A 12,638-nucleotide genomic window follows, 5' to 3' on the forward strand; every position below is an offset into this window, starting at 1 on the left:
ATTTTTAAGCGGAGTCAATATTGTCATAGTCCAGTAACCAAACTTTCGTAAATACACAAATATACCATTAGCTGCTTCCAAACTAAACAGCTGTTACAACACCACTTGCAACGTTTCCACTTCGAAGGTCGCGGCCTGGGGCCCATTTCATAATAAAGTACAAACTAATATTATTAGTAAATCAGCTGATCGCCCAATGCAAATCTAATGGAAATTACAAGTTACAAGTTGTAACTTGTAACTTGTAGTTTATTATGAAATGGGCCCCTGGAGTAGGCGGCCGTGGCAGCATTCAGATGTTCGATAATTTTTGCGATACAATCCACAACTGCGATTACAAGAGTGCGATATTTTCGGACAGTCGATTGGACCAAAGTTTGTGAACAGGGATTAAGTTTGTTTTGTTGTGTTGTAAGTAAATTGTCAAGTTGCCCGAAGTTTGTTTGTTTGTTATTGCCTAATGCCTATTGGAAATTTTGTTATCATTCCATCCCATTCCCATTGGCCATTGGTCTCTAGTTGCGAGTTGTGAGTTGTGACGTGACGCTAGTGAGAACCGAAGAGGACGATTCGGTTTAATTAAATATCTGTTCTCTCTTGGCACTCGGCAAGTATTATCTATCTACCACTCACTCACTAGACCAAGTCACCAGTGACTAGTCACTACAGAGTACAGACAGCAGACACAGGATCGCACATTTCAACATTTTCTTGGACTGGTGAGTTTAGCCAAATTAGACCTACATTTATACCTAACTTAATAACATATTTAACTTAACTTAGGCCTGATAAATTAGGGAACTTGAATTTTTACTTTAGTTTGGATGTTTGACCAGTTAACGAATTTCCCATAAGCTAAGTAGGCCCATGGCCTAGGCTAGTGGGTCTCATGGTAGGCTTAAACCCTAGTCCACACATGGTTGATTTGTTTCCGCAAACATTGTCGGCCCACTGTCTCCACAAGTACCACCATTTCCAGCGATGTCTCCAGATACTTAATTGACCGAATGTTAACCGACTGTCGGCAGGCGAATTCCCGTGTTTTTAATGTCCTACACTCATTGGAATGAAAATATCGATCGATGGATTGATTATTCGATATATTGTTTGGTTAGCTAGGTAAGGTTAACCTAACCTATCCTAACAAAATGATATATCGAATAATCGATACCGGTACTTTCATTCCAATGAGTGTAGAACGTAAAGTAAAGTGCAGCAGTTTTCTGTTTCCCGTACAAATGGGAAACACGGAGACAAGATAGGCTATCAATTATTTAAGATGGAGACGCCACTAATTAACTAACGTGTACAAAGAAACCCAAATATGAGTGAAGGATGAGTGGCTCGATCTTGTAGTCGTGTTAGTGACTATGACCGATATGTTCCTTAGACACAGCTGTTAATTAATAACTCAGCCCATACAGCCAATGGCAAGTAAGCACAGAAAACATACTAGGTACTATAACCCAGAATGCCAACCGCATGGTAAAAAGCATTAGGTAGCCTTTGAAGTGTTTTGAGAGAGCTTTGCCTGTCAATCCGTAGGCAGCGCCACCAGCGTTGCCATGCACTCAGCATAGCAACGCTGGTGGCGCTGCCTACGAATTGACAGGCAAAGCTCTCTCAAAACACTTAATGCTTTTTACCATGTGCAGTTGGCATTCTGGGTTATAGTAATAGGCCTATGTTTTCTGTGAAGTAAGGGACCTACATTTTATAGTGGATTCCGAACCACATTTTTTCCTTGTTATTATCAAATTGGACTTATATTCTTATCCAGGATAGTACTGCGGATAGTTGTAAAAAAACTCACTCTTGCGGATGCGAAACTTTTGTGTGGACGTGTCTGGAGTGTGGAGACTGGATACAACCCGAAGGTGTTTTAACATTCAGCTCATTTAGTTGAGACTGCAAAGCAGTAGCCTAATATTTATCGAATTGTTCATCTCTAGAAGCTTGAAATCTTAGGCCCAACAAAGCCTATCAAAACTTCAAAACCTGTAGGAGTCAGCCTACTGAAATTCAGGTACCGTATTTCTGAACTTCCCCTACACTTTTCTTTTAAACTTTTCCTAAACCCTATTAAACGATAAAATAGGTACCTTACAAACATTTTCGAAGGCGCTGCAAATTTCAATTATAAAGCTACAGAACTTCTTTCTTAAGGCACATCGCGTGCCAAGAAACAAGGAGCGGAGTGATACTACACACATAATGTAACTTATAGAATTTGTACTGGGCCTATTTATTTCTAAGAATTTAAAGGAGGCTATAGCAATGACCGCTGGGATGTGGTAGCGCTCCCCCTCGGCTTCACAACAATAGCTATGTTTTTGACAACAGCGGATTAGGCCTGACTGGGGTGTACATGGACCTTTTCTCTCCTTACGTGGCTGGGACTGCGCAATCCTTCCTTTGTTAGCACAGTGGTGGATATAGAACAGTCACAAGGGGGGGGGGGGCGAACATTGGGCTCAGGGGGGTTTGGGGGCACCCCACCAAAAAATGTGTGTAGCCTAAGCTAAAGTCTCAAAAATGGCAGTTTTTATAGGTACCATTTCTTTGTCCAAAGTTAGTGTGACAAATTATTTTACGCAATGTGTATGCATTACTGTATAACATGCAGTAAAAAAATATATATATGTATGCCTGAGGGGGGGCGGTCGCCCCCCTCTAGATCCCCCACTGCGCCAGCGTCTGTCCGAAGTGCCTTAAGCTATTTAAAGTCATGGCAAAGGTAACTTTTAAAAGAAATTCCTTCTAAGTCAGTTTGAAAGGATTACAGACTATTGTGTAGGCCCTACAATGGCTTTTTGACCTAAGTCAGCTAACTCCGCTTGATAGCCTAGTGTAGGTGCCCAAGTGAGCTTACTAACAACCAATCCTGGACCCTGCTTATGTATTTCATTAACTTGATAAGTTACTGTAATAGAGTTTTCAGCATGGGTTTATGAGGTGACGTACGCCTAAAGGGTTTAATGAGTGTTAAAAACTGTAATGGATACAACAGAGCACTCTACTTTCCTTGGTAAAGATCCGAATAAAACTGATATAAGCCTAGACCTAAACCGTTTCCTGTTGGTAACCGATTCGACACAACATAAACCAAAGAAAAGATAAGAGGTGATGTTTGAAGATGGAATTCTAGAATACACATAGGATGGTTGGTTATGTCGAAATGAAGGCTATGTTGTAAATAGGCCTAAAGATATACATATACCCCTAAAAAGCTAAAGAATCCATCATGCGGTACCCTACTTACTTTTGAGTTGTTCTTGTTTAGACTTTGGTAAGTAATTCAGGTATTATCCGGAGGCCACCCTAATACAGCGCACTGCGGCGGTTATGTTAGGTTGGGTTATCATAAAATATGTTTGTAGGACTTCCCTCGTTTCAATATGAATCAAACAATACTACCATATGAGTCATACTTTTGCCTCCCATATCCCCTCCAAGTAGGCCAAGGTGCAGTCGTTGACCGGGGTGCGCGCATCACCTGTCATTGCCTGTATCTAGTGTGGCAGCTAGAGTAGAGGCGGCAACGCTTTCAACTCTATCCCCGCCGACATTGCTGCCTTCTGGGAGGCAGAACTCAAAGGCCGCTAATTGTAATCATGTCAAATTTGGACACTAAGTCAATTAAGGTAGGCTATGCTCTTTCCATTGATAACCCAACGTAACATAACCGCCACAGTGCACTGTATAAGAGTGGCCTCTGGATAATACCAAAGTACCTAGACTTCTTAAAAGTTTGAATAATCTGATTTTATCCCCGGGGGTTATTTATCATAGAAATCACAGATTCTAGCCTCTGTTGGTCGTCATGGATGAAGTATATAGACAAATTACTTGGATTTTAGAAGTAAATATTCGTTTGTTTTGATTAATTTAGGCTAATTGACATGTTTCAGCTGATCAATTAACGTAAATAAACACTTAGCCTAATTATTTGCAGAATCGTAAAATAGATCGATTTTACCTAAAATTACTGAAAAATGAGTGATTTGTTTATTTTTTCAATGTAGTGGGTAAAAAGAGCTTTAAAATGACGCCTCATTTATGAAAATTGACAAATAATTAAGGAAGTTATGGTGTAGGGCCTACTGGCAAAAAAAAAAAAAAAAACACTAGAAATTATAATTCAGTAGAACCTTGATAACAAGACTCTTTTAAGGGTATTATAAAATAAGACTTGCTATCAAGGTTGACTTCTTATCAAGGTTTATAATAACATGTGATTATGAGTAAAATAAATTCAAGGGGATAAGAAGATGACACTTGCTATCAAGGGTGACTTGTTATTGAGGGTCTTGTGATCGAAGTTCAACTGTAGGCCTATAGCTTATCTAATAATAGTCAATGCTAATAGATAGTGGAACAAAGCCAATGACTATACATTTTAAATTGTTCAGCCTGTAACACAATATTTTTGTGAATTGCCTTATAAAAACAGTTTGATGACTGTCAGAGCCCATTAAACAGTTTTAGAGACTAGGCCTATGGAAATTATCAAATCAAGGTAACCTGAGGTTTTTGCGGCTGTGCATTTAACTTAAAAACAAACAATGGTTTAGCAATGTGTAGCAATTAGGATTAGACCCTAATTAATGGGCATTGGATGACTCAAGGTCATGGTTGCAGAAGCCTTTTCCCTTGAAAAACCCATCTTATATATGTTGTGCTGTAAGCTCTACGATTAGACTACCTTTTTACCTGTACAAACCAAACTCTTATAATATCTGATCTTTTTCCAGGTTTCCTAACAAGCACAGAACAACATGTCACTTTCTGAGGTAACTATTCTCTTATTTAAGTAGCCTACTAAAGTGTGTTTTCTACATTATGTTTAAATAGTCTAATATAGTACAAGCTGTAGGTCTACATTTTAAAATTATTTAGGCCTACTTGCAATTTGGGAGGGTATAAATAATATTTTATCTGCTTCTACATTGTATAATACTACGCTCTTTAGTAATTTAATTCAATAACTTAGGTTAAATTTTATTTTATTTCACTTTTAATTTGCTGTCTAAATTTCAGGATGAGCTTAATCAAGCAATGTTGTGTAATTAATGCTTTTAAAATAGCCACATCCAAGCTTTTTAATTGCCATCAGTTGAATCATAATTGATTGGATTGATTTATTTTAAGGATTATTTTACATCTGATGTTAGGCTAGATCTAGGCTTATCTTTGTCAGCTTTCTACAAAACCTTGTCAACATGTTAATAGACATAACATCATATAAAATATAACTACTTATATAAATCATAATATAACTGTGTGATGGTTTGCTGGTATATGAGGGACAAACACTATGGAACACCAATGTAAAACGGGAAAACTGCATTGTTAAAGCTTACATACTTTCTAACTCTTTCCATATAATCCTATTCTGCCTTATTTTGAGCAATAGGCCTAATAACAACTAGTGGTCAAAAACCCGACCAAAAATATGTAATTTACAAGTATTGACTATTGAGAACTTACTGAAGTAGAAATCCCATTTATATGGACTAGCTGTTGCCATTATTTTTTTTAATAAAAAAACGTAGTTGTGTGAGCCAGTCACAGAATGTGTGTCTAAAATTATTTTCTACATTTTTTTGTTGCTGACAATGTTGATGGGTCAGAACAGTTGCTATAGCTCATAATAAGGCTGCGTTTACATTGGAAGCACGCTTGGGCAAGTTAAATGGTGGCGCACGCTTGCGCAAGCTTGCAGTTGCCGATAGTGTGGTTATACCAGAGCAGAGCAACCAAGAACAAGTGGTCGTCCCCACTAGTCACAGTAGCCCTACATCACAGATCAGTCAAAATTGAGATGTCAGATGATGCGGACATTGTGTTTGAAAATTAAGTTAAATTTGTATTATTAGACTCCGAACGTGTTGGGGGAACGGGAAACTGTAGAAGTAGATGTAATGTTTGTATAATTAGTTATTTTATAAAAAAAAACATAACTGTACCGACTAAAGCAGTATAATTTTAATAAGCCTAGAGGGGCTTAATTTTTTCATCATAGCATTATTACAGGTCTATTTTGATAGAAAAATAAAATTCAATATATTTTGATTAACAAGTTAAAATTAATTTGCAAATAGTGTACAGCAATGATAATGCTGTAACTGTAAAATAGTTATAAAAAAGAACTGTATCAATCAACGCCCCGGTATCCATTTTGAACAATTAAACAACTTATAACAACACTAAAATATAAAAAAACAACAGTTTTCAGATACACAACCTGTGCTACTTTGTCAGTGAACCACAGCAAACTGAGGCACGCGTGCTTCAAAAACAAATTTATTTGTTTCGAGATTTGAGAAGCGCAAGCTTGTCCCAGCGTGCGCTTGCTAGTGGCGAGCACTGTAACCATGACTAGACAAGTCGTCACCGGTTTACAGTAATCTGCTACAATTTTGTTTCAAAGGGCAAGCTTGGCCAAGCGAGTGCCACCATTTTACTTGCCCAAGCGTGCCTTCAATGTAAATGCAGCCTAAGTCATTCCATAAGTTTGACTTGATACAAACATCGTGTGTTTGACAGAAATTTGTCGTTTAGATCAGCGCAATCTTTTGATTGCTCACATCAACCACGACGGATTTAATTTAAAAACTGACGAGAACTTTAACATGGAGAGGGAATGTCTAGTTGTAAGTCTAAGGTACAGCCTTCTCTATTTTTACCCCACGCTGTAAATAAAACATGTGATTGTAATTTCTTTCATTTGTTTTGATTTTATGTCTATATTTTGTTGTTATTTTGTCACCAGCATGGCAACCAATAAAGCCCATGTTAGTTAAATTTAAAATTTTTTTTGTGCTTATATTTGAGCCTATTTAATTTTTAAAGGGATTCTGCACATCTACAGGAACAGTATGCGTAGAATTTCCCTGTGATGCACACGAGCTGAGAAAAAAAGGTTTTAAAGAAACATGCTTGCCTAATATATAGATTTTTGAACATTTTGGTTTTAAAATCCTATGATTACATGGGATGGAGCAGTGCTGGCGTATTGCACATTATTTTACTAACCTCTGTAGGTTTATTATTTCTGGACTGCCATTTTCACAGACATGTGGGTGGGTAGGTTTTTGTTTGGAGTAAAAAGTGGTTATGTTATAACTATGAACATTTGAATCAAAATCTTTGTGCTGTTTTTGAGAAATGTTAGTCAATCAGTTTAAATGGACAAACAAACAGACTAAGATGTTTCCTTGAATGTACTGTTATTATCTGTTAGCTATTTTTATACAAGGACATCAAAACACCGGTTGTTTTCCTGCAAGAGCAAGATTCAAGTTTGGTATGATTGGTGAAAGTTGAACAACAATCTCTTTGAGATTTCTGGAATATTTGTTAAAACCTATCGTTCAGAGGCTTAGAATTATTCCATCCAAGGATTTAACACAATTTAAATATTTAATCATTATTTTATTAGGTACTTATCTTATAACTTGGTGTTTAAGTTAGGTGCATTTAAAAAATCTGCCCTGACCAAAGTTTTAACAAATAAAACATTTGAGAACAAAATATGTTATAACTCCCATAAAGTAACAAGTTTTTTAATTGCCACGTTTAAACAAAGCCAACAAGAGTAGATAGTGAGTCATTACGTATTTAATGGTAACATATGTTTGAAGTGCGGCATTTATCAAGCACTTTAATTAAGTACAGTAAAGTTACTCGAACATAGTCGAGAATATGTAGACCCACTTTCACTCGTGTTTTGACGTTATTTATGCTACTCTACAAAGACTAATTTTTTTCTTAATTAAAACAGACATTGGATATGTCTTTAATACAGTTACGTTCGCTGCTACGGACGTTCCGGAACGTCAAACAGGCCACGGCACCAGGAGCTAGGAACGTTCCGGAACGTCGCCGTTCATTGTTGTTTAACGTTACCATGGATCAGCCAGCTCGTCACAAGCGTACTATATTTCTTTGCAGCTCGTGGGGATGTACGTTTCTGACAATAAAAAATATAGTTTCCCTTAATCACCACCAGGGTCGTTCAGAACAGGGCTTTATCCCACCTCTTTCCTGCTAGATAGCGACACTACTTTACCGACTGCAACCTGGGTAGTGCTGCTATCTATCAGAATCACTTTGTACTATGTTCAAAGCCAGTTTTATTGCGGAACATTGCCATCCCAGTATAACTACTGTTGTTTTTACTGTAATTCAGTGTATCGGCAGCAATGTTTACGCAGCGGCGAGCGTTAGTTCAGCTCCTGGCGCCGTCCCGGCATCTAGCGGTCAGCAGCGAACGTGTTAGGAACCCAAAACTTATACCGTTTTTTAGGTTAAGCCTTCAATGTAAAGTTTAAATTTACATTGATTGTACAGTTTTGGTTGTTGCAAATTGAAACAGTGGATGAAACAATAACAATACAAAATAAACGGTATCAGCAATCTGACACATACTTTCTCCCATAAGTTTGCCAACAACCTTTAAGCGGTGGAAGTAACCAGCTTTTTATGGTGTTTTTATGGGATAATAACAAGTTACAATAACTTTGGAACTGTAATTTTTACGGAAATGGAATTTGTACCATTTTGTTCAAAATATTAGGGACCATAACATACTTACTTTAATAAAAAACGGCCTTTTATCTAAAATGCAATTTTTTGTTTTTATGGGGTTTTATGTGAAAATAACATAAGTTAAAACAACTTTGGAACCGTAATTTTTACGGAAATGGAATTACTACCATTTTGTTCGGAAATTAAAGTACTATAACATACTAATTTTTGTAACAAAATTGTTCGGGCCGTTTTTGAACAAATCTGATTTTTCCGTTATTTTATGAGTTTTTATGGGAAAATCCCCAATAAAAATCAAAATTTCAAAAAAATTAAAGAAACGCCTGGAGATACCTACATACCAGATTAGTACCTACATACAAAATTTCATTAAAATCGGACTACAGGTGTGGTCTGTAGCTCTGTACACATTCATACACACAGACATCACTTCGAAAACCACTTTTTTGGGTTCAGGTGGACCCAAAATGGATATATCCAATTAAAACTCAAACGCAAAAATGTTGACGAAAACAATTCTTTCCTCATATCCTATGTATGAGAAAGAAAGAAAACAGACACCTTATTATCTATTGACTATGAGGTTGACAACAGAAAATAATTGTACAGAAAATATAGTACCTTAATATTGGGAATTACAACTTGCATCTATCTTTATGTCAAGGTCACTCGATAACCTTATAATCTAAATAACATTTTTAACCTTTTCTTTTTCAAATAAAATACAACTTAATTTTATTTTCTCTTACCTTTTAAAAATACATAGGCATAATTAACCAAATATTATTTAAGACATGATTTGTTTAATAGTTTTACTAGGGACTTATTCAATAAAACACAGACATTGTTGAACATTAACATTGTTGACATTAACATTAGAAAATATACATTTAGTCACCGGGCTGACAAAAAAATACAAACAAAAATGTATTTCATTTATCCCCACAATATATGGGACCCAAAATTTATAATAAGCTGCCTTCAACAATAAAAGAAATTGATTGCATATTGAAATTAAAAAAAAAAAAAAACACTTAAGCTTTGGCTTTTGGAGAAGGCAATTTTTCACTGGAAGATTTCCTAACAAATGTATAATTATTTTTAAGTATTCAATATTATGATTGTTGTTTTGTTACAATAGATTTTGTGATAATAAATAAAGATACCAAGTAAGTCATTGCCGTATCATGTCATTGAACGATTACTGGTAATTGTGATTAGAATTATAATACTTTTCATATCTGTGTAATTTTTGGAGGAATAAACATCATTATTTCAAGAACAAAGTTGGTATAACCAGTATAACCTACTTTTGTATTAGGTAGGCTATCTAAAGTTGAACAAATATTAAGTTTTTACTCTTCGTATAAAATTAATACGTTTTCAAAACAAATTTGTTTTTTATTATGAGTTGATTTAATACTTGATTTATAGGGCGTAATTATATACAATCTCAATCTTATTAGAATACCAATTTGTTGGTAATTTAAAGAATATAATTAGCCAGATAAAATGCTTTTGGGTATCTATACATTTCTGGGTTGCACTGTTTGTTCACATTCAATGTCAGTGCATTTAATGAATTAAGTTTGCTTCAAAAGAGTTACCCAGCAAAGACAGTTACAGTTTTTCCACTAAAATTCTCAAATCAACTTATCCAACTGTAGATATATTAAAAAGTGTTGGAATAGGAATAGATAAGTATAATTACATCAGTACAACAGCGCCTTCTTGTAAAATACTGTTTAAGTGTTACAATAGGTGGATCAAAACTTCAAAAGTTTTGATCTAATCAGAAGGACCACAAGATGCCATTTCAGTATTTCACTGCATAACTCAGAATTAAGCTCGAACCATAACTTAGTTAAATGTTTCCCCTCCCGTTTCTCATGATTTGATGGCTTTCAGCAATTTGACAAAGCTGCGAAGGACGTGAACAATTTGAAGGAGACTCCCCCACAGGATGATCTGCTTGAGATCTACGGTCTGTACAAACAAGCCACAACTGGTGACTGTTGTACTGGTGAGTAATAGAGATGAAGAATTAGAATAGCGATGGTAACAATAAAAACATTCAAGTCACTAGAATGTGAACTATTCGATTGTATTCTTCAATGGTTTAACTTTATAACTTAATTCTGTCCTGAATATGTAGGAAAGTCTTTTGAATTCTTTCAAAACAAGAAACAGAGTTTTTATATGACTAATTCCACCATGGAAAAACTACAAAACAGGATAAACTATATACTAGAGTGTCTTATGAGCTTTCTTCAATCACGATATTGACTCCCTTGTAGGTGAGGAACAATGTCAAAAGTCCCATTAGGTTTTTTATTTTTGCTTTGAACACTTGTTTTTAAGGTTTTGTTACAAAGTTAATAAAATAAAGTTCCTTTTATCTATGAATTGTTAAAATTGTTGTTTCTTGTATACATATTTTACTAAGAGTTAAACACTTCATAGGGTATATTGGTTATAATATACATCATACATACTCCTTATCCGTTACGAGTTTTATTCATTTTTCTTGTGTATTTAGTAAGTGGGCCTCAAAGTTTCATTTTCACAATAGGGGGTCCCCACAGTTAAAAAGGTTGGGAATCGCTGCTTTATGTCACTGCGCCTCCTATTTTAGGATACGGTAATGAAAGAATCTGGGCAAAGATTTCTGCAGATATGTGAAAACCTTGTCCTTTGATTTCTGAGCCTGCGCCTGTATCCCAAAATCATATTGGAAATGACTTTTGTCCCAACATTTTGAAAACTTAAACCCAATAAAATCAATACTATTTAAAGCACATTTTTAAATGTGCATAGTTTATAATTATTGTTTTTATTCTTGCCTGTGATACATTACTTGAATGCCATGGAATGAAGGAAATTCAATATTGTTCTTGATGTTCTTAAATTCTTAATCTCTTAATTTATTTTATTCTGTTTAATGATTTGCTAATGTTCCCTTGATTTTTTTAATTACACAATTTGGTTTCTGTTATATTTTCAGAACCTGTAGGATGTTGAGTTAAAATTTGATTGAAGAAAAACATTCTCTATTACTTTACACACTGTCTATTGCAGAGTCATATTTCCCTAAATGGCAATAAAGTATGATATGACCATGATTATCTCTGCTACTTTTAATTCTAAGAGGCTTATAGATAATTATGGACTTCATAATCAATGAACAATCACTTTTGTATTAATTTTCTATCATTGATTTTAGATTTCTGTAAATATTTAGATTCACTGCTTAGTCTATTGAGCTTTTTGTAATACAATAATAATTTTTAGTTCTTAGGAAGTCCCTTTAATTCTAACGCCCCTTATCTAATTATTTTTATGCTTTAATAAATCTGTGACTGTTTTTCCAGACCGACCTGGTATCTTTGACCAGAAGGGCCGCTACAAATGGGACGCCTGGAACGGTCGGAAGGGGATGAGCCAAGACGAAGCAAAAAAAGCTTACATTGCCAAAGTCGAAGCCCTAGCAGCATCGATCGGACTGAAGTAATCTATGCATTTAAAAAGCCAAAGCTTACAATTTGTTTTCTTCTTTTTAATTTTATATACAGGGTGCTAAGTGCTGTTAAATTTGCACAACTTATTATACTGTTGTTCTAATCCAGTTGTTTCTTTTCCCTCTGTCTTTTGATGTTGATGGAACCGTAGATTAAACTTCTTTCTTATAGGGATGTTTGTGTGGATAGCAGCCTCTTGGGCTCTTATTTCACACCTTTTACAGTCATCTTTGTATATTAGATTTATCAGCCTTATGGACCAGCTGAAGACTATTTTTTATATCTTCATGTCAAGTAATGTTGATGCCTTGTATTTATTTATGGATAATTTTTGGCCTACTTACTTACAAGTGTCATGGCTAAGTTAACCAATTTATTTAGTCAACTCCTGGTTTTTCTATGGTATTGTAACTGAATGTTGAAGCTCAGACTAAAGAAATTTACCCCAACAAATTCGCATAGCGTAATAAACCTAAATCAATATCAATGCTTTCAATACTTACCATACATGAAACATTTATCCAAAACAAGCTGAAGATTTTACAATGATATAAGATGTCTATTTGC

General features: G+C 35.3%; 1 protein-coding gene across 1 annotated transcript; it reads left to right on the forward strand.

Moving 5' to 3' along the window:
• The first annotated feature begins 416 nt into the window (after positions 1-416).
• Positions 417-12,174, forward strand: LOC129002825 (acyl-CoA-binding protein homolog). Its single transcript, XM_054430903.1, has 4 exons — positions 417-719; positions 4,755-4,793; positions 10,462-10,576; positions 11,925-12,174. The coding sequence occupies exons 2-4, from the start codon at positions 4,779-4,781 to the stop codon at positions 12,062-12,064; spliced, it is 270 nt and encodes an 89-aa protein (XP_054286878.1). The 5' UTR covers positions 417-719; positions 4,755-4,778; the 3' UTR covers positions 12,065-12,174.
• The last annotated feature ends 464 nt before the right edge of the window (positions 12,175-12,638 follow it).

This window comes from Macrosteles quadrilineatus, unplaced genomic scaffold, assembly GCF_028750875.1.
Source record: "Macrosteles quadrilineatus isolate MER2022 unplaced genomic scaffold, UCM_ALF_1.0 Scaffold_9__3_contigs__length_116548681, whole genome shotgun sequence".
Classification (NCBI taxonomy): domain Eukaryota; kingdom Metazoa; phylum Arthropoda; class Insecta; order Hemiptera; family Cicadellidae; genus Macrosteles; species Macrosteles quadrilineatus.

Excerpts from the sequence above, each read along its gene's own strand:
- LOC129002825 (XM_054430903.1), top strand. Across the intron at positions 10,577-11,924 it reads AACTGGTGACTGTTGTACTG|ACCGACCTGGTATCTTTGAC; the intron begins GTGAGTAATAGA and ends CTGTTTTTCCAG.